General features: G+C 48.7%; 1 protein-coding gene across 3 annotated transcripts; it reads left to right on the top strand.

The window, feature by feature from the left end:
* The first annotated feature begins 1,911 nt into the window (after window positions 1–1,911).
* Window positions 1,912–17,008, top strand: Ttll13 (tubulin tyrosine ligase like 13). 3 transcript variants are annotated; one of them, XM_057756476.1, is made up of 14 exons: window positions 1,912–2,168; window positions 2,861–2,901; window positions 4,821–4,939; window positions 6,896–7,026; window positions 7,474–7,630; window positions 8,020–8,163; window positions 8,699–8,784; window positions 9,103–9,334; window positions 9,935–10,119; window positions 12,732–12,917; window positions 14,727–14,907; window positions 15,195–15,374; window positions 15,939–16,257; window positions 16,881–17,008. In XM_057756476.1, the coding sequence occupies exons 1-14, from the start codon at window positions 1,912–1,914 to the stop codon at window positions 17,006–17,008; spliced, it is 2,346 nt and encodes a 781-aa protein (XP_057612459.1). The 3 variants fall into 3 exon arrangements, with proteins under 3 accessions (XP_057612459.1, XP_057612460.1, XP_057612457.1); XM_057756477.1 differs by having other exon boundaries at window positions 16,146–16,257; window positions 16,625–16,884; XM_057756474.1 differs by having other exon boundaries at window positions 16,625–16,884.

Genomic DNA, 17,008 nt, shown 5'->3' with positions numbered 1-17,008 from the left:
AAGACTGTTTCACAGAGAAACCCTATCTCAAAAAACCACCAAAACCAACCAAACAAAAAATAAATAATCTAAATCACAAATTGGGTTGGGATTGGTGGAGGAGGCTAGTGGAAGTCAGTGGGGAAATATAAGGTATAGAAAGGCGATAACAACAGAGCAGTTGGATGAGGTAACTACTATTTCCTCATCGTTCAAGTAAAAACTTGTTTATGGCCGGGCTGTGGTGGCGCACGCCTTTAATCCCAGCACTTGGGAGGCAGAGGCAGGCGGATCTCTGTGAGTTCGAGACCAGCCTGGTCTACAAGAGCTAGTTCCAGGACAGGCTCCAAAACCACAGAGAAACCCTGTCTCGAAAAAACAAAAACAAACAAAAAAACTTGTTTATGGTGGTGGGCTCCATGCCAAGGCATGGGTGTGGAGGTCGAGGAGGACAGTTTATTGTTGTCCTGGTTCTCTCCTCCCACCATGTGGGTTCCAGGGGTCGAACTCAAGTCCGCTGGCCTGTCAGCAAACACTTTAATCCGCTGAACCACCTCTCTGGCCCCATTCTGTAATTCGTTAATGGAACTGTTTCAGTTTATCAGGGTGAAAACCTCGGAAGGCACGTGTCCTAATCGCTTGCTGTCCCTGTCAAGGGCGGGGACTTTTTTTATTTATTTACTGTGTATACAATGTTCTGCCTGCACACCAGGAGAGGGCAACAGATCTTATTATAGATGGTTGTGAGCCACCATGTGGTTGCTGGGAATTGAACTCAAGACCTCTGGAAAAACAGCCAGTGCTCTTAACCGCTGAGCCACCTTTCCAACCCCATAGCACCATTTCTAAAATGCAGAAGAAGCACAAGCAGGTATTTGTCCCAAATAACAGACTTGTTTGCCTTGGCCATCGGATTCCAGAAAAGGTGGGTGGAGAAGGCGCCCACCCGCGCCAGTGCAGGAGGACTACAAGTCCTATAATGCATTGGAAGAATCCCTCTTGGTTGATCACGGGCTCTTTCGCACTCTGACCTCCAGCAATAGCAGACAACCTGGAGCCAAGATGGCTTCGACTTGCACCAGAGTGGGTGTGGTTCCCGGGAAGGCCACGCCCCCAGAACGCTACTCCAATAGGGCCCGCCTTCGTGTCCATAGCGACGGCGGCGGCGGCGGCCGTCGGCTTGCTTAAGGAGGCGCCGCCGCCGCCAGGATCTCGGAGCTAGGAGTTAACCCCGAGGGGGAGCGGGCTCCCCCTCGCGACGGCGGGGACAGACAGTCCTGTGGAACGAAGAGACGGTCCCCGACGTCCAGCAACGCCCAGGAAGAGCCGCAGCGGGCGAGGGTCGGCCATGAGCGACCAGCTGAGTCCAACCCTGGGCTGCTAGGGGCAGCTCCAGCAGCCCCTGAGCTCTCCTCGAAACCTCGGGTGGGCAGTGTCTGCCGTGGGATTCCTTTCCTTTATCAGAGCCCAAAGGGTCTCAGCCATGAGATGCCCGACCCTGACGTGTTCACATAGGGAAACTGAATCCTGGCTCAGGGAAAGGGCCGGCCCGAGAACTTTTGATTATCAGGGGTATTTTAAAGCAAAGAGTCCTCCAGTTCTGTCAGCCACCTCTCTTTCTATTCAGGAAACAAAACAGCCGCGGTCGTAGCTTCTGCCTGCTCTGTTCTGCATGCACATCAGTGTGTCGTATGGCCCAGGGTAGTCCTGGATGATGGGGTCTTTTAGTTCAGGGCTTACATCCTACCAACATCCCGTGCTCCCCACAGCCCTGTACTTGGAAACAGCCTAGTCTACACTGGTCTGAAAGAGCAACATTTTCTTCTAGTTCCATAAAGGGTCTCTGGGTGAACTCCTCCAGGGCTTCCTGGGCCTGGAAGGAGGTCTGATAAATATTTCATTCCCATGCCTTTCCCCTTAGAATCTAAGAGGATGGAGCCCAGTACCTGTAAGAACAGTGAATCTGAGGAAGACTATGTTGAGGAAGAAGAGTCTGAGGAAGAGTGTGTTAGAGAGGAAGCTACCACCCCTAACTCTTCCCAGCAGGCACTTGCAAAAGCTGACTATAAAGAGTTTGAGAATGGGGTTACCTTATCTGTTATAGCCAAGGAAATTCCAAAGAAAATCCTAAGTGCAACAGACACAGATGATTTGGAATTTGGGAGGAGAAAGAGGAAGCGGAAACGAAGGTAACTTTCCCCTAGACCCCTAAGAGGTCTGGCTCTAGAGAGTCACCCCTTGGCCACCATTTGGTAGGGAAGAATGATGGGTATAAACTTTTCACGTTAGCCTTTGGGAGACCGGAGGAGAACCAGGTTGTGGTGCGCATGCACCAATAATCCCAGCAATAGGAAGGCTGAGACAAAAGAATTACTATTCATTCCGGGCCAGTTTGGGACCCTGATTAAAAAACTATATAGCAATGGTCTGATGTGATGGCTCAATGGGGAAGAGAGCCTAGTGTGCATCACCGAAGGCCTGAGTTTGAATTCCCAATGCTTATCAAAAAGGGGGCGGGGGTAGCTGGTCATGGTGGTATATGCCTTTGATCCCAGCACTCAGGGGCAGGCTGATCTCTGAGTCCCAGGCCAGCCTGGTCTACAGAGCAAATTCCAGGACAGCCAGGGCTACACAGAGAAACACCCTCTTGAAATGAAAGACTGGAGCGGTATTAACCTTTGCTGCAACAGAAAAAAAAAAATCAGAACCATTTGGGTCTGTCCAGCTTGGTGATTTGGCATGTTGGTTTGGTATTTAAGATGTTGCTAGAGAAAATGAATTTATATTATAAATTTGTTAGTTTCTTCACCTGAGCTCCTGGCAGCCTGGAGCCTCCCCTGCCCTCCTGCTCTACCTGATTTCTGTTCTTCCTTCATTTTAGACCCCTGGCCATCAACCTGACCAACTGCAAGTATGAGAGTGGTAAGCGCTGGCCCCATCTTCCACAGCTGTGTGTGCAAGAGGGGTTGTTCTTCTTCCTGGGACAGCCACAGTCATTCTCCCAGCCCCTGGCTCCTGCCTAGGTGACCTACTACCCACACCGAGGTTCCTGGGTGTCCCCAGGCTTAGCTCCTGGCAGCTGAGATGTTGCTATAGCAGTTTGTCGCACTGGTAGGGAAGGTATCTCCACAGTTAGCCGGCAAAACCAAACACACACACACACACACAAAAAAAAAAAAAAAAACCACAAGCCAGGCACTGGGGGGTCAGAGACTGGCAGATCTCTGAGTTCTAGGCAAGTCTGACTTACATAGCAAGTGACAGCCAAGGCTACATAGTGAAACCCTGCCCTCCCCCAAATAAAAACTAAAATAAAAAGGTTGGTAAGAATATAGCTCATTGGTAGATAGAATACTTGTCTAGCATGCATGAAGCCTTGGGTTTGATCCTCAACACCCCATTAAACTGGTCCTGGTAGCTTATGCTTATAATCCCAGCATTTGGAAGATAGAGTCAAATGGATCAGAAGTTCAAGGTTATCCTTGGTTACGTAGCCAGCAAAAAAAGAAAAAAAGAAAAGAAAAAGAAAAAAAGAAAAAAATCTGACGAAATGTCACATTGTTCTACCCTTCAAATAAGGAGCATAAAGAAAAGTTAAAGCTGCTTTTGGGGCTGGAGAGAGAGCTCTTACACATGCACTTGTCCATATGGCTGGGAACCCAAGTTCAGTCTCTGGGGACCCACATGGCAGAGGGAGACCCCTGCTAATCATCTTCTGACCTCCACATGCATGACCTGACACACATGTGCCCACACACACGTGATTAAAGACAATAAAAAATCTTTTTTGTTGTTGTTTTGTTTTGTTTTCGAGACAGGGTTTCTCTGTGTAGCCTGGCTGCCCTGGAACTTGCTCTGTAGACCAGCCTGGCCTCGAATTCCCAGAGATCCGCCTGCCTCTGCCTCCTGAGTGCTGGGATTAAAGGTGTGTGCCACCACTGTGCAGCAAAATAATGAATATCTTAACAACAAGAACAGAAACAAAACAAAAGAAAAAAAAACCCAGCAGCTTTTGAAAGTTGAAACCATAGCTCAATGGTAAAGGACCTGCCTACCATGCAAAAAGTCCTAGGTTTGCGAGGCGGTGGTGGTGCACACCTTTAATCCCAGCACTCAGGAGGCAGAAGCAGGCAGATCTTTTTTGAGTTCGAGGTCATCATGGTCTATAAAGCAAATTCCAGGACAGGCTCTAAAGCTACAAAGAAACCTCATCTCAAAAAACAAAACAACAATGGGCTGGAGAGATGGCTCAGTGGTTAAGAGCATTGCCTGCTCTTCCAAAGGTCCTGAGTTCAATTCCCGGCAACCACATGGTGGCTCACAACCATCTGTAATGAGGTCTGGTGCCCTCTTCAGGCCTGCAGACATACACACAGACAGAATATTGTATACATAATAAATAAATAAATATTAAAAAAAAAAACAAAAAAAAGTCCTAGGTTTAATCTCCAACACCACAATAATGAAAACCGCGTTTTTCCCTTGAGAGGCTTAACATCAAAAGTAATAACCCACGTAGGTCAGGGTTTTCATCTCTCTCCTCTTCTGACATGTGTACAAAGAGCCACTCAGAGTCTTAGGTGCCAGTGTGCTCCATCCAACCTCGGGTCAGCTGTATATCCACACAGTCCTGACCCAGAGCAGCAGAGGTCTGGCTCTTGTTTTCTCTGCTATCCTTGTGAACTTGAGATTGCAGCCTGGTAACTAAGATGCTGGGGTAAGAACCACAGGCCTTTACAATCTACTCTTTGGTCAGGTCTGTTCCTTCTTCAGCCCAGCTAGAGTTCCAGGGTTCATGGCTGGTACCCAGGATGGCAGCATTGATCTCCCTGTCTCTACAGTGCGCCGGGCAGCCCAAATATGTGGCCTGAAGGAGGTGGGGGAGGATGAAGAGTGGACTGTGTACTGGACAGACTGCTCTGTCTCACTGGAACGAGTCATGGACATGAAGAGGTTTCAGGTACCAATGTCCTGGCCCAGCATCCAAAATGAGCATTCCCACCCCGTCCGCCCTGGCACTGGGAGACTCCCTCTTCCCATTGCTGCACCTTACTTATACAGACAGGGAGGCCACCCCCAGGTCTTCAGCTCTAATAAAATTATACTTCTCTTGGCTCTCTGGAGCTTCTGTTACCTGAAGTAGGCGGTGGGTGGGCCCATCCCTGTCACATTACTTGTTCTGACTGGTAGCATCTGATGAGGCTGCCTGCCTCACTGAGAGCAGGGGTGTCCATCTTGAAAGCTGCTTCAGGGCTAAGAGCAGAAGCCTAGGATGTACCTCAGTGCTCTGTGGTGTGCAGAAGGCACTGAGTTTGATTTCCAGGATCTAAAAGGAAAAGGCGGAGAGGGGGATAATGATTAGGTCACATGGATGGTTTCGTATCTAAGCAGCTTAGCATCACACATCTACCAAGAAAGCATGCAAGAGCCAAGTGTGGTGATAGACACCAGTGGTCCCAGCCCTTGGGAGGTGGAAACAAGGCTCAAGAAGGAGCTCAAGGCCAGCCTAAGTACAACCCAGTCTTAAAAGAAAAAAGAAAAAGAAAAGAAACACACACACACTCCCAACAGAGAAGGGGGCCAGGAGAGAGAGCCAGCCAGCAACTGTACGCATGGGGCTGGGCGTGGTATGGTGGCACAGGACTGTCTGTAATCCCAGCAGTCTGCAGCTAGTCAAGAGGATGAGGTATTTGAGGCCATACACCTTGGGTTATATATCAAGACCCTGGCTCAGCACAACAACAAGAAGACAGGGTTTCATCATGTCTGGTGAAGTCGTGTGCAGCTTAGGGATGAGGACTCCTGCGAGGAACGGGTTGGGAGGTGATTTCATCGTGGGAATATCGTAAGTGCAGTCGACAGATGTCCGCCCAGTTGCTAGATGATGGGGTTCTCTAGGAGCACCATTGGGTCTCAAGTCTGTCTTTATCTGAAGTGTGGTTATGCAGCACATGACTCATTAAAAAGGGTCTGTGGGCTTCTTTAAGGGACTCCAGAAGGGGGACCCAGGACGCTGGAACTTATCCCAACCTAGTCTTAAGGGAGGAAGCAGAAGAGAGGAACTGCGGGTTTTGGAGAAGCCGCAGCTGCAGGGAGCAGCTGTCAGATGAGGATGGTGGATTAACAGTAATCGCTTTCACAGAGGACTCCTATGTATTGGTCAGATATTGCGAGGCGGTTTTATATCGCCTCTTCAACATCCCGGAGTGGCAGATAGCGGTTTGTTAAAAAGAGTAAAGGAAGGCTCAGAACACAGAGTCGGCATAGCTAGTGACTGAGGACGCCTGTTGAATGTACTCGCCTGTCTTTCGCTTCTGCCTTCCATCCCTGCAGAGCAGAACAGCTTAGGGCCTCCAGCAGACACCCCATCCATGCTGTGTGGTCTCTGGGTGCTGTGGCGTGCATTCCCTATCGTCTTCTTAGTTCCTTTTCTCCTTGGTGTTTTCAAGTCTTCAAGGAAATGTTTCCTTATTTCTTTGTGCCATCACATCATTCATTATTCTTCTATTAAAACGTCAGTGTGTGTGTGTGTGTGTGTGTGTGTGTGTGTGTGTGTTGCTGGAGACTGAACCTAGGACCTCATGCCCACTACTCAAAGGCCCCATCACGGAGCCTTATCTCCAGACAGGACTGAGCCAGGAGGTGACCGGAGGGCACAAAGGTCCTGGCTAGTCCACCTGTGTCCAGCAGCTCTTCCTTTCTCAGCCTTAGTATAGACATGTACTGGGGAGAGACATGGAGTGACTTCCAGCCTGCCTTAATGGAAGCTTCCTGTTTCACCCTTGCCATCTAAATACAATGCTTCCCTCCACTGGGACTTACTCCTTTCCTTCCCAATCTCTCTATGGCTTCATGGGATGTCCAGGTCCCAGGAGCTGCCACGCGGGGGCAGTATAACCCACTGACTCTGTTTCAGAAAATCAACCACTTCCCTGGCATGACGGAGATCTGCCGCAAAGATCTGCTGGCTCGGAACCTCAACCGCATGCAGAAGCTCTATCCAACCGAGTACAACATCTTCCCGCGAACCTGGTGTCTCCCTGCAGAGTGAGTGAGCCGAGACCCTGGGGGCAGGGTAAGAAGTCTCTCTCCGTGGTCTTGTGACCCAGATGTGTTTAAGAGGGTTGGAACTGGACCAAGACAGATTCAGCTGACTGGGAGTGGTGGCACATGGCTTTAGTCCCAGTGCTTGGGTGAGAGAGGCAGGTGGATTTCAGTGTTTGAGTCGAGCCTGGTCTACTTAGCCAGTACAGGCTACAGGCTAGCCAGGGCTACAAAGAGAGACTGTCTCAAAAAAAAAAAAAAAAAAAAAAAAAAAAAAAAAAAAAGAAAGAAAAGAAAAAGAAAGAAAGTTTCAGTTCACCAAAGCAAAAGTGGGTCCAAGGCTAAGTGCTCCAAGAAGAGCCTGGAAATAGATAACAAGAAGATGGCCATGGGGGACCAGGACAGACAGGATGCACAGAAACCCTTTGACCAGCCTCTCTCTGCATGTAGCTATGGGGACTTCCAGGCCTACGGTCGTCAGCGGAAAACCCGCACTTATATCTGCAAGCCAGATAGCGGCTGTCAGGGCCGTGGCATCTTTATCACCAGAACCCCCAAGGAAATCAAGCCAGGAGAGCATATGATCTGCCAGCAGTACATCACCAAGGTGAAGGCCACCTCGGAACCCCCAGACCTTTCCCCCTGCACTAGCATGCCTTATCCCTGGTACATCAGGGCGGAAGCCAAGCCTAGGCTCCTGCCCTCTCTGCTGCCCTTGTTATCTTACAGACTAGAGCCATTGTTCAGAGCTAGCCAGCCTGGATTTGACTCACAGCTTCCCCAATTCCCAGACATAGGATCTTGAGCAGTTCTCTGGCCCTTTCCTTGGTGCTGTCCCCTCACTGTTGAGTGAGAATGGCCATAGTAACTACTTTATCTGATTATTGTGAGGACTCAGTGTGTTACGTGCTGGAAGCACCTGTAATAACCATATATTGCATGTGATAAGCACTTCAGAAATTCATTAGTCTCCCCTCTGGGTTTGCACGCTCTTAGCCCTTCCTCATTGATGGCTTCAAGTTTGACATGCGAATCTATGTTCTGATCACTTCCTGTGACCCTCTCCGGATCTTCATGTATGAGGAAGGCCTGGCCCGTTTTGCCACCATGCCGTATGTGGAACCTAGCCATAACAACCTGGTGAGGAGGCAGGGTGGTACCCTCTTCTCTTCTGTTGCCATGAGTGCCTTGGTTCTAGGGACAAGCATGGTAGAAAAGTGTGCCATAGGCAGCCAAGACCAAGGAAGGAAGCCAGTGAGAGCCATAGCGCCTGGGGGAGCTCTTGTTGGGTGGCGACTGAGGAAAGGTTCTTTTTTGTTTGTTTTTTTGTTTTCTGTTTTTGTTTTTCAAGACAGAGTTTCTCTGTATAGTTTTAGAGCCTGTCCTGGAACTCGCTCTGTAGACCAGGCTGCCCTCGAACTCACAAGAGATCTGCTTGCCTCTATCTCCCCAGTGCTGGGATTAAAGGCGTGTGCCACCACCCCCTGGTCAAAAGGTTCTTTCTGAAGTTACTCAGCACAGCCTCTTTCCCAGGATCATACAGGACAGTCCCTGGTAAAGAGCGCCAGGAGATGAGCAGTCTTAGGGCAGAGCAGTAGATAGTAAGAAGCACCAAAGGGCGGGAGAGGCCGCACAGAGGCAGTTGTGAGCAGATCCAGGGCCATTCACTTCACAGGAGGATGTCTGCATGCACCTGACCAACTACGCCATCAATAAACACAACGAGAACTTTGTCCGAGACGATGCTGTGGGCAGTAAGAGGTATCCCCTATTCTGTTTCCCTTGCTTCCTCTGCCTTTAGTCCCACAGTGTCAGGAGCCCACAGAAGCTGGCTCTTGAGGAGCTGATTTCTTAGGAGTCTCTGTTTTTTAAGTCCCTAGTCCTGTGTCTGAGCTCTAGGCACAGACTCAGCAACCTACAGCCCTGATAACTAATCCTCGCCCCCAGCTGCTAGCAACCCTTTGAAGTCCAGGGTCCCAGGCATGGAATTGGGGTTAACGCCAGGGAGCCTTGTGCCTGCCTGCAGCCAGGCCCTGCTGGCATGGAACTTGGTCTTCCTCTGAGCACTGGGCCTCATAGGAAGCTGTCGACACTCAATGCCTGGCTGCGAGAGCACAGCTATGACCCCCGAGAGCTGTGGGGGGACATCGAGGACATCATCATCAAAACCATCATCTCTGCCCACTCTGTTCTTCGCCACAACTACCGAACCTGTTTCCCCCAATATCTGTGTGGAGGTACATGTGCCTGCTTTGAGATTCTGGGTTTTGACATCTTACTGGACCACAAGCTCAAGCCCTGGCTTCTCGAGGTAAGATTTCTCTCCTTGACTTGCCAAAGCCAAAGTCAGAGGCCTCGCTCCGGAAGGAGTGCGCTGACTTGGTAGAATAGGGAGGATGGGGAGGCAGAAGTCTCCGGGTAGGCAAGAACCAGAAAGCATGACTTCTACCATTTGCTGAAACAAACACTGGTGGCCTCTGACCTCGACAATAGTAATTCAGACTGGGCATGCCTATAATCTTGGAACTTGAGAAGTAGAGGAAGGAGGAGGATGATTTCAGAATGAGTCTTGGCTACATAGTGAATCTGAGGCTAGCCTGGATTCAGTGAAATCCAGACTTAAAAACCCAAGGGGAAAAAAAAGCAAGCAAGCAAGCAAGCAAGCAAACACAGCAGTCCATAGTCAGGATTTCCCAGTTGGTTGAGTGAGTCTTGCCCTTCAGGACCCTGTATCTGGAGTCCAGTTGTCTGGTTTTCTCTTCCTAGCCCCTAGAAGGGTCAGGCCGCACCTCAGTGGTTAGCTCAGGCCACAGGAGGGAGCTGTGTCTCGCCAGTCCCCCAGTTAGACCTGCGAGAGACCGCCACCTACTCGGTGGTCTGGGAAAGGGGCAATAAGAACTCCTTTTGGCAGGTCAACCACTCCCCAAGCTTCACCACAGACTCCCGCCTGGACCGAGAGGTGAAAGACGCACTTCTCTGTGATGCTATGAACCTTGTCAACCTCCGGGGCTGCGACAAGAAAAAGGTGATTGAAGAAGACAAGCGACGAGTCAAGGAGCGGCTTTTCCCATGTCACCAACAGCCACGAGAAGCCAGGTGTGCCCGTACCCGATAGATATTTGTTTATTTCAGACAGGTCTCTGCCTGGCCTGGAACTCGATATGCAGACCAGCTTGGTTTCAAACTCCCAGTTGCTGGGATTAAAGGTGTGTGCCCCTGTGTCCAGTTTATCTTTAATATAGTATGTGTTTATTTTGTGTGTGTGTTTCTGCACTGTGCCACGCCAGACCTGTGGTCAGAGGACAACATATAGTAGTTGGTTCTTTCCTTCCACCATGTTGGGTTATGGGAATTGAACTCGGGTCCTTAGGCTTCTCATTAGTGATTACCCACTGAGCTACCTCGCAGGTCCTGGTAGGTGTTTAGCTGTGCAACTTAACTTCTTTATTATTACTTTCTTGAGAGAGGGAGAAGTTCGCAAAGAGCCGATTAGCTTTTAAAAACTTTTTTTGCATAGATAATACACTACATATTGTAGAGACATATTTTAAAAAAATACATGGAGTGGTCTTTTTCATGCTCCTTTCCTGCAGCAAATGGTTTTCAGCTGACCCACGCCACTATTGTATTGTTCATACTTGTACAAGCATTTCAAAGTCTAATGTGGGGCTGGAGTGATGGCTCAGTGGTTAAGAAGCTGACTGCCATTCCAAAGGACCTGAGTTCAACTCCCAGCACCCAGATGGTAGATTGAAATCATCTGTAACTCCAGTCCTAAAGGCTCTGACCCCCTCCTCTGTGGGCACTGCACATACACAGTGCACAGTCATACAGGCAGGTAAAACATCCATACATGTAAAAATAAATATTAAAAAAATTTAAATGTGTTTATACAAACTATTTCCTCCTTGTCTACTCAGAGTGTTAAATAAGTCACACTCTGTATTTCTCTTCACTAGGCTTATATGTAGTAGGAACTGTGTGTAGTATGACTAGCTGGTTGGGGCTGTTTAGTTCTGTTACTTATTTTTTGGCACATGTTCTTGCTATATACAGTAGCCCAGGTAGCCCAGGTAGGTCTTGAACTAATGATGCACCATAACTCCCAGATGTCTGGGTTTTTTTTAATTATTTTTATTTATTCTTCAGAGTTTCATACATGCATACAATATATTTTGATCAAATTCATCCCCCCACTGCAACCCCTAACCCCTCCAAGATTTACCCTCCGAACTTTTTTTTTAATAACCCACTGAGTCTGATTTGTGTTGTCTGTGTCCTCACCTCTAGCTCCAAGCTCTTTCCATCTCCTCCTCCACGACATGACCGAACCTTGCAGGGGAACTGGTTTGTTTTCTCTCAAGCTCAGCTAGAGACCGATTCCTGACAGTCCCTGTAATAATGACACACAGGAACAGCTCAGTTGTTTAGTAGATTTATTCTTTGTCACCCGTTATCTTCACTATAAAATAGGTTACAAACATGACACCTGGTTGCTAATACTAAAATTGTATTTTTGCTCACGAGACATAAAATTGAATTGAATTAATCTGGAGAATACCATTGTTTTTCTCTGTTTGCATTTTGATGTACAGAGGCAAAGTGTATTTGATTCCTTGAAATAGCCTTAGGTGCATAGCAGGTGCTCAAATGTTTGGTGGTGAATGGGGGTGAGGGATAATTGTGAGCACCCCAAATAATCCCAAAAGATTGGGGAGCACATCTGAATGGATCATGTCTTTAGTGGGGAAAATGTGTAGGAAATACTGTACTAAAGAAACAGAAGAATCCTGGTGTCATGGTACAAGACACTCCCAGCACTTAGGAGGGAGAATCAGGAGGCTTATAAGATCAAGGCTGGCTTGAGCCACTTAACAAGATCTTGTCTCAAGCAAATAAACCAAACAAATGTTAAAAACACGAGTTTTTTCTTTTTCACAGTCTAGGAATGAAGTGTGTGCCTCCCGGTATAAGCATGAGGCCAGCTAGCTGGCCTTGATCTCACTAAGGAGCTGAGGCTGGATTTGAACTCTAGCTCCTCCTGCCTCTGCCTTCCCAGTGTTAGGATTATAAACCTGCAGCACATCTAGTTTAATCTTTTTTATTTTTTACATTTTCTGTGACAAATGGATATTACTCTTACAATTAGGAACCCGGAAGACTGTGGTAACTAGATTGTTTGCTTATGAATAGATCACTCTGTACTTAGGATGAGAATCAGAATTCTGGAAACCAGACCTAATTTGACGATTACGTACATGGTGGGGCTGGCCATGAGCTTAGATGCTTCCCTACACAAGCAGGGGTCTCAGGGAGACCAGGCAGCAGTAGAAGGTTTTGAAAACCTTAGCCAATAGTCTTCTCTCTCGGGGGCATTTTCTTTTTTTTTTTTTTTGCTTTTTTCGAGACAGGGTTTCTCTGTGGTTTTGGAGCCACTCCTGGAACTAGCTCTTGTAGACCAGGCTGGTCTCGAACTCACAGAGATCCGCCTGCCTCTGCCTCCCAAGTGCTGGGATTAAAGGCGTGCGCCACCACCGCCCGGCCTCTCGGGGGCATTTTCTTTTTTTTTTTTTTTTTTGCTTTTTCGAGACAGGGTTTCTCTGTGGTTTTGGAGCCTGTCCTGGAACTAGCTCTTGTAGACCAGGCTGGCCTCGATCGGGGGCATTTTCACAACCCTTCTCTGACTTCCCTGAGCTTGGTTCCTATAGGCGAGAACAGATTGAGTCATCCCAGGCTGCCATGCAGGACCAGGAACGATATGAAGATTCCCACCTAGGGGGCTACCGGCGGATCTACCCTGGGCCTGACTCAGAGAAATATGCACCCTTCTTCAAGCACAATGGCTCTCTCTTCCAGGAGACTGCTGCCTCCAAGGCCAGAGAGGAGTGTGCCAGGTACCTTGGCTGCATTTTCCTTTGTACAGGTGGATTGGGCACAAATCCTGAAGTTAAACTGCTCCCCAACAGGGCAAGAGGAAGCCACATACTTGAGAAAGGAGAAATAGAGCAAAAAATTCTAACAGGCTCTCTCCGCATCCAGGCACATACATGCATGCCTTCACTTGAATGTATGATGTGTGTATGCACATACATGCCTTCACTTGAATGTATGATGTGTGTATGCACATACATGCCTTCACTTGAATGTATGATGTGTGTATGCACATACATGCATGTAGAGGCCAGAGGACAACCTTGGATGTTGTCCCTAGCTGTTCATCTTGTTGGTGCGTCTTTACATATGTAAAGATCACATTTACTTATTTTTGTATGTACGTATAGACACGTGTACATGTACTTCTGTATGTATACCATGGTGCACATGTGGAAGTGAACTTTCAGGGGTCAGTTGTCTCCTTCGAGCATGTGGGTTCCAGCACCATCACTCGGGTGGTCAGGTTTGGTGGTTGGTGGTAAGCACCTTTGCCAACCAGCCGAGCCATCCTGCCAGTCCCACTTTGTTTTTATTCTTTATTATTATTATTATTATGTTGTTGTTGTTGTTGTTTTGTTGTTTTTCTCATGAGACAGGGTTTCTCTGTGTAGCTCTGGAGCCTATTCTGGCACTCACTCTGTAGATCAGGCAGGCCACGAACTTGCATAGATCTGCCTGCCTCTGCCTCCTGACTGCTGGAATTAAAGGTGTGCGCCACCACCATCGGACATAAGTTTTGTGTTTGTGAAACTGGGTCTCGATTGACCAGCAACTTGCTGTATAGATGAGGCTGGCCCCAAACACATAAGAGTTCTGCCTGCCTGCGCTTCCCAAATGCTGAGACTAAAAGGGCGCACCACAGTGTCTGGCCCACTTTAGTTTTTGAGTCTCTCATTGGTCTGAAACTCACCAAGTAGGCTAGGCTAGCTGGCCAGCAAGAATCCCAGGGACCTGCCTACTTTTGCCTACACAGTGGGCAGTGCCGCAGTGCCGAGAAATGTGTGCTACCACACCTAACTTTTTTTTTTTTTGGTTTTTCGAGACAGGGTTTCTCTGTGGTTTTGGAGCCTATCCTGGAACTAGCTCTTGTAGACCAGGCTGGTCTCGAACTCACAGAGATCCGCCTGCCTCTGCCTCCCAAGTGCTGGGATTAAAGGCGTGCGCCACTACCACCCGGCCCTAACTTTTTTTTTTTTTCAAGACAGGGTTTCTCTGTGTAGCCTTGGCTGTCCAGGAACTCACTCTGTAGACCAGGCTGGCCTTGAACTCACAGAGGTCCACCTGTTCTGCAAGGATAAAAGGCATGCACCACTACCACCACTTCCAGCCCTGTTTTTTTTTTGTTTGTTTGTTTTTTGTTTTTTGTTTTTTGTTTTTTTTTTTACACAGGTTAGAAGGCCTGGACTTGACTGCCAGAGCTGTCCTCCCAGCTCACCAACAGATTCTTTTTTTTTTGGTTTTTCGAGACAGGGTTTCTCTGTGGCTTTGGAGCCTGTCCTGGAACTAGCTCTGTAGACCAGGCTGGTCTCGAACTCACAGAGATCCGCCTGCCTCTGCCTCCCAAGTGCTGGGATTAAAGGCGTGCGCCACCATCGCCCGGCTCACCAACAGATTCTTAACGAGTCTTTCCTTTAGCGCGATTCCTGGACTCTCTCTCATCAGTTCCAACAACACGATTTCCTTGTATTAGCCCATCCTGCTTTCCTTCTCACACCCCCTTCTCCCCACACCGTCTTTCTCCAGTGTCTGAAACTGCTGTGTCTTGTCAGGCAGCAACTGGAAGAGATTCGTCAAAAGCAGGAACAGCAGGAGAACCCAGGCACCAAAAAGCGAAAGGAAAACAAGGACCAGAACCAGGGTGAATCAGCTGGGGAGAAAAGCCGATCCAGAACAGGAACACGGAGCCTTATCACCAACTTGGCTTATAGGAACCGGAACCGGGAGAAAGAGGTGTCAGGGGCTGTAGCTTTTATCTTTTCACACGAAACTCAATTGGGACCACTAGAGAAGGGACTCCCCGCTGTCCTCTCCTCTCCTTGCTTGAGAGAGATGAGTCTCTAACTAGTAAATTGAATCTGACCCTTTGGAACAGAAGGTAAAAGGATGGACAGCTAAGGGAACCTTACAGTAGGGTCTGGGGAGGGAAAGAGGTGGAGCGGGGCAGGGGTCCTGCAGCCATCCTTGTTGACGGTGTGAGCCTCATCTTGGACATCCTGTATCTCTTCTGTGCCTCATAGCTGATCCCAGTACACATGGACTCCATGCAGCCTCAGGACATTGTGGAAGAAGAAGAGCTTGAGCGGATGAAGCTCCTGTTACAAAGAGAGAATCTTATCCGAAGCCTGGGTATTGTAGAGCAGCTCACCCGCATGCTGTACCCCAGCCACCGGGGCCACAGAAAGCTTCATGAGTATCGGGTGAGGGTCCCTGCGAAGCCTCTCACAAAGCCAGGGAACAAGGGCTGTGACACCAACACATGGTGGTGGTTACACCAAAGGAGGTTTATGTGATGGTAACTATCACTGGAGCCTGGGAGAGGGTCTGTTGGTCCCATAATGGCTGTTGCCAGGCCCCCTTGGGTTTGGTATTACCACCCAGCAAAGTGCAGCTCCCAACTTTCTCAATGGCAAAAGATGTGCTCTATCCCTATTTCATAGTAGCCCGCAACTTCTGACTGACAAATAAGAAGACCACCACACGCCCGGTGGCTTCTGTGTAATCGCCCTAGCACTGCCAATGCCCTGGCTCTATGGGAGCTAAGTAAACTGTCTTGGGCCAACAAAACAGCTGCCGTTTTCACTATTCCCCGGGCTAGTAACAAACCTGTTGGGCCCTCTGTTTTTGTTGAACCCCAAAAGAATAACTAGTTAAACAGTGGCTGTGGCCTAGAAGAGATTGTTCTATGTTTTAGTTACGCATTTCTTCCAACATTCTACCCAGCCTCGCAAGAAATGTGGTAAGGGGCTGCTCTTCTCCTCTAGCCTAGATTTCACCAGGACGGGCTGGGCAGTCAGGAACTGCAACCTGTGAATTTGGTCCCATTGGTGTTCCTGAGAGGGGCTGCCACAGAACAGGTCCCTCCTCATTTCCTGCAACCACTTCGGCCCCATGAATTGATCCCCAGGATCTTAGGGCCACTGTCAAGCCTGACTCCCGCAATTGCACAGCATTCTCGATACCATCTGCAGCCCAAGAGCGTCAACTGGTTAAGAGATCCAGCAACCATTGGCCCCTGTTCATTGTCAATGAAGAAATCTGGGAGGCAGTATTTTTCCAGCTCTAGAGTCAGGCTCACTAGCCGTAAGTATACAAAACTAGCTTTGATCACTTTGACTGGTGTAAATTACAGCTGGGATGCTCCCAAGACAAAAAGTGGCACACCTGGTAGTGTAGCAATGGGGGAAGGCGGTGGACCCGCTTATCTACTTCCTGCTATCTAGTGACCCTGGTGATAGACAGGGCAGAAACAACCCCAGTCAGTCCTTGACAGAGGTTGACAGGGAAATGGACACGTAAACAGACTAATTAAAATACAGTGTGATAAAGATGCTGGAGGGAAGCATGGGATGCCATTCTTCTGTGTAATTGGACCACAGTTGGGAAAGAGGTGAGAACATCTCTTCCATGAGTCCCCCAACTTAGTGGGGAATCCATGTTTCTACCGCAGAAGGCCAAGCCAGCAGAAGGCTAGAAGCCATAAACCGAGCCCTGTCAGGATCAGTGCCACCCACTTTAACCCCAAAGCAGGGCTATCTTCTCCAGCCCGAAAGACAGCAAAGTGACTCATGGACCGAATGCTGCACCTTGCCCTCCATGGTAAACTCTGAACACAGAGGAGCCAAGGCTGGGAATATCACCCTGTGCCCCGCCTCTGCACCAGTGCTGCAGCATTCCAGCCCACTCCTCAACATCATCCAACACAGGTAAAAGAAGGGACGCCCAGCACGCAACCAAAAGACCAAATGGCCTGCAATCATTGCTCATTGAAAGACTGCCACCAAGTTCCAGTTTGAAAAGCTCTGGCCAGGACCTTTGTTGGCAAAAGGCATAG

The sequence above is a fragment of the Chionomys nivalis genome, chromosome 23 (genome assembly GCF_950005125.1).
Source record: "Chionomys nivalis chromosome 23, mChiNiv1.1, whole genome shotgun sequence".
Classification (NCBI taxonomy): domain Eukaryota; kingdom Metazoa; phylum Chordata; class Mammalia; order Rodentia; family Cricetidae; genus Chionomys; species Chionomys nivalis.
Note: the sequence above shows the minus strand (reverse complement) of the source record. Positions and strands in the feature narration are given on the sequence as shown.

Bases quoted from the DNA above. Each gene is read 5' to 3' on its own strand.
- Ttll13 (XM_057756474.1), top strand. From the start codon at position 1,912: ATGGAGCCCAGTACCTGTAAGAACAGTGAATCTGAGGAAGACTATGTT. The intron at 2,902-4,820 runs GTAAGCGCTGGC...CTGTCTCTACAG, and splicing joins CAACTGCAAGTATGAGAGTG to TGCGCCGGGCAGCCCAAATA. The intron at 7,027-7,473 runs GTGAGTGAGCCG...CTCTGCATGTAG, and splicing joins ACCTGGTGTCTCCCTGCAGA to CTATGGGGACTTCCAGGCCT.